This window comes from Chiloscyllium plagiosum, chromosome 48, assembly GCF_004010195.1.
Source record: "Chiloscyllium plagiosum isolate BGI_BamShark_2017 chromosome 48, ASM401019v2, whole genome shotgun sequence".
NCBI classification, from domain to species: domain Eukaryota; kingdom Metazoa; phylum Chordata; class Chondrichthyes; order Orectolobiformes; family Hemiscylliidae; genus Chiloscyllium; species Chiloscyllium plagiosum.
Window position 1 is genome coordinate 4,121,579 of NC_057757.1, and position 3,586 is coordinate 4,125,164.

Here is a 3,586-nt window from a genome sequence, read left to right on the forward strand (position 1 = left end):
TGGGGGGGGGGGGTGAGGGTGAGGGGATTGTACTGAGGGTGGGGAGAGAGGGTGAGGGGATTGCAGTGAGGGTGGAGGACTGTTGTGTTGGATATTTGGAACGAGCTCTTCCTGAGGTGAGGGTGAGGGGATTGTACTGAGGGTGGGGAGAGAGGGTGAGGGGATTGCAGTGAGGGTGGAGGACTGTTGTGTTGGATATTTGGAACGAGCTCTTCCTGAGAACTGTTCCCTTTCTCCCTCCCTCAATCCAGGACAGCCGCTCCGTCTGGCTGATCTTTCCCGGCAGAGAATCCGGCAGTCGCTTGGACAGGACCGGATCTCGGAGGTTGCTTCGTTACCTCTGCCTCCCATCCTCCAAACCTATCTCCGACATTCCTGAAAGTGGGAAGAGAGGACGGACAGAGAAAGACACAGAATTGTCAGCTGGAACTCAGCTTGTTAGTTATGTCAAATAAACCTTCGTCTTATACCTCCCCAGGCCCAGGTTGGGTCTGGACTTTGACGGGTTTTTAAGAAATTCTTGGATCCCGGCCATCGTGAGGGGAGAGTAACTGCGGCCATTCCTCCCTGTTGCTCAACGATAGCCCATTGTGGACTCTTTCTATCCCTCAATTTTCTTAAACTGAGTTCACAATCCCTCATTGACCAGCAGCCTATGCATACACAACACCAGCTCTCTTGCTCTCTCTCTGTTTCTGAGGTGCACTTTCTGTCTTTCACTTTCATCCCCACCCCGATCCCCTCTCTCTCGGTCTTTCCCACTCGTGGGTTCTGTCCCTTCCATTTTCTGCGTGTTACTATCTTTGTATCATTGTCTTCTCTCACACACACATGCAGTCTGCGTTTCTCTCTCACACACATGCAGTCTGCGTTTCTCTCACACACACATACAGTCTGCGTTTCTCTCACACACACATGCAGTCTGCGTTTCTCACACACACATGCAGTCTGCGTTTCTCTCACACACACATGCAGTCTGCGTTTCTCTCACACACACATGCAGTCTGCGTTTCTCTCACACACACATACAGTCTGCGTTTCTCTCACACACACATGCAGTCTGCGTTTCTCACACACACATGCAGTCTGCGTTTCTCTCACACACACATACAGTCTGCGTTTCTCACACACACATGCAGTCTGCGTTTCTCTCACACACACATGCAGTCTGCGTTTCTCTTACACACATGCAGTCTGCGTTTCTCTCACACACACATGCAGTCTGCGTTTCTCTTACACACACATGCAGTCTGCGTTTCTCTCTCACACACATGCAGTCTGCGTTTCTCACACACATGCAGTCTGCGTTTCTCTCACACACATGCAGTCTGCGTTTCTCTCTCACACACATACAGTCTGTCTCTCTCTTTATTACATTCTGTCTGTCTCTCGCTCACACACACGCACACACATTGCCTCCCTTTCTATCTCTCCCACACTGTATCTCTCATACAGTCTACATATCTTTCTCTTTATCTCACATTCTGACTGCTTTTCTCTCTCACTCACACACATTCTGCCTGTCTTTCTCTCTCTCCCAGTCTCTCACGCACGTTCTGTCTTTCTCTCTCCCACATCCTGTCTCTCTCTCCCACACTGCCTCTCTCACACACGTTGTCTTTCTCTCTCTCTCCCACATCCTGTCTCTCTCATACACATTCTGTCTTTCTCTCTCACACACACCACATTCTGTCTTTATCTCTCTCTCTCCCACATCCTGTCTCTCTCTCACACACATTGCCTCCCTTTCTCTCTATCTCTCCCACATTCTGTCTCTCTCTCTCACCACAGTATCTGCCTTTCTTTATCCTCTCTCACCCATCCTGTCTGCCTCTCTATCCCTTCTCTGATTTCACTCTATCTTTCACATGGTGGTCACATTCCCTTGATTTATGAGCGCTTTGGGAGAGGCGGGGAATGGTAGAGAATGGGGCCCTGCTTTGCAGAGGGGAAACCGAACAGGAAAGTTGTCTGCAGCTTTGGAGACTGAGAGCCGATGACTCACTGGGGTCACTACATCCAGGCGATTGCACCATCTGCTGCCGGTCCAGGAGGACTCAGCATAGCAACAGCCCTCTGATTGGTCAGTTCTCCGTAGGAACGCTCTCCCCAGATCTTTTTTTTATTTGTGGAAAGAGCAGATTATACTCCAAAACCCAACAAACTCGAGCAGCGACCAACACTGTGCACTTGTGCAATCATTAAAGAATCGAAAGGATGATGGAATGAACCCGGTTCATTTTGTGATTTGATTGCCCATACAAAACTGTGTTCTCCTAAACTATGCTTTACACAATGTTACTCAATGTCTCTGCTTGGTCTTTTGGGTGTGTGGATCTTAAAGGGGGTAACGTTTAAACTGTGCAAGTTAAGGGTCAGGTTTTTTTTTACCGCTCTGTGTTAAAATTATCAGTAACCATGATGTGGAGGCAGGTGCCTGTGTTGGTCCGGTCTGGACAAACTCAGAAGTTACATTGACACCAGGTTAGAGTCCACCAGCTTTATTTGAAACTACCAACTTTCCGAGCTAATAAAGGAGCAATGCTCAGAGCGTTTGTGACTTCAAATAAACCTGTTGGACTATAACCTTGTGTCTGGTGACTTCTGACAAAGTTACCAGTGTTTGGGTAAACAGAGTTGTTTTGGCTGTTTGCTGTAGGAACCTGGGACAGTTTGCTCTCATACTGGTTGAGGTACAAAGGTGAGGGCTGCTCTGTCCTTAGAAAGAGAGATGGCTGGTGATGAGATTAACCTGAGGGTCAGGCGAGGAGCGGGGTTGAGAAAGAAAGTCCTTCGTGGTGGTCTCAGCCTGTGTTGGGAATCGAAACTTAACTTGTTTGTCAGGGGCAAATTGGAATTGTTGGTTGCATCAGATTTGTGGTGACTCTGGGATTAGAGGATCTACCTCTATGAGTTGTGTCAAAGTTTTGGGGGATCGTTGGCTGGGTTATTTAGGAACAAGGACGACATAAGATTGGGATGCAATTAGTGTAAGTCCAAAAGCATAAAAAGGATATTGTCTCAAGATCTTGCATCAATAAATAGTGGCACAGGGAGCTGCTAAAAGAGATATCTCTATAGGTTAAAGAGATATTTCTGATCAACAGATGAGAGATCACAGAGCCAAGTCATAGAAGCATAAAGCGCGGAAACAAATCCTTAGGTCTAACCAGGCCATAATCCCAAACTAAATTAGTCCCACCTGCCTGCTCCTGGCCAATATCCCTCCAAACCTTTCCTATTCATGGACTTAGCCAAATGTCTTTTAAACTTTGTAACTGTACCCTCATCTACCACTTCCTCAGGAGGTTCATACCACACATGATCTACTCTCTGTAAAATGTTGCTCCTCATGTCTGCGTGGGTTTATTCTGGGTGCTCCAGTTTCTTCCCACAATCCAAAGATGTGCAGGTTAGGGTGAATTGGCCATGCTAAATTGCCTCCTAGTGTTCAGGGATGTGTAGTTTAGGTGCATTAGTCAGGGGTAAATGCAGGGGAATGGGTCAAGGTGGGTTACTCTCCGGAGGGTCAATGTGGACTTGTTGGGCCAAAGGGCCTGTTTCCACACTGTAGGTAATCTAATCT

The 3,586-nt window shown here is 47.6% G+C and overlaps 1 protein-coding gene across 1 annotated transcript in view; it reads left to right on the top strand.

Moving 5' to 3' along the window:
- Positions 1-867, top strand: part of LOC122544429 (SPRY domain-containing SOCS box protein 4-like) — a 5,274-nt gene extending 4,407 nt beyond the window's left edge. The window contains exon 2 of the mRNA XM_043683678.1: positions 252-867. Coding sequence (XP_043539613.1) covers positions 252-379 — 128 coding nt within the window. The 3' untranslated portion in view covers positions 380-867. The remainder of the gene's footprint in view (positions 1-251) is intronic.
- The last annotated feature ends 2,719 nt before the right edge of the window (positions 868-3,586 follow it).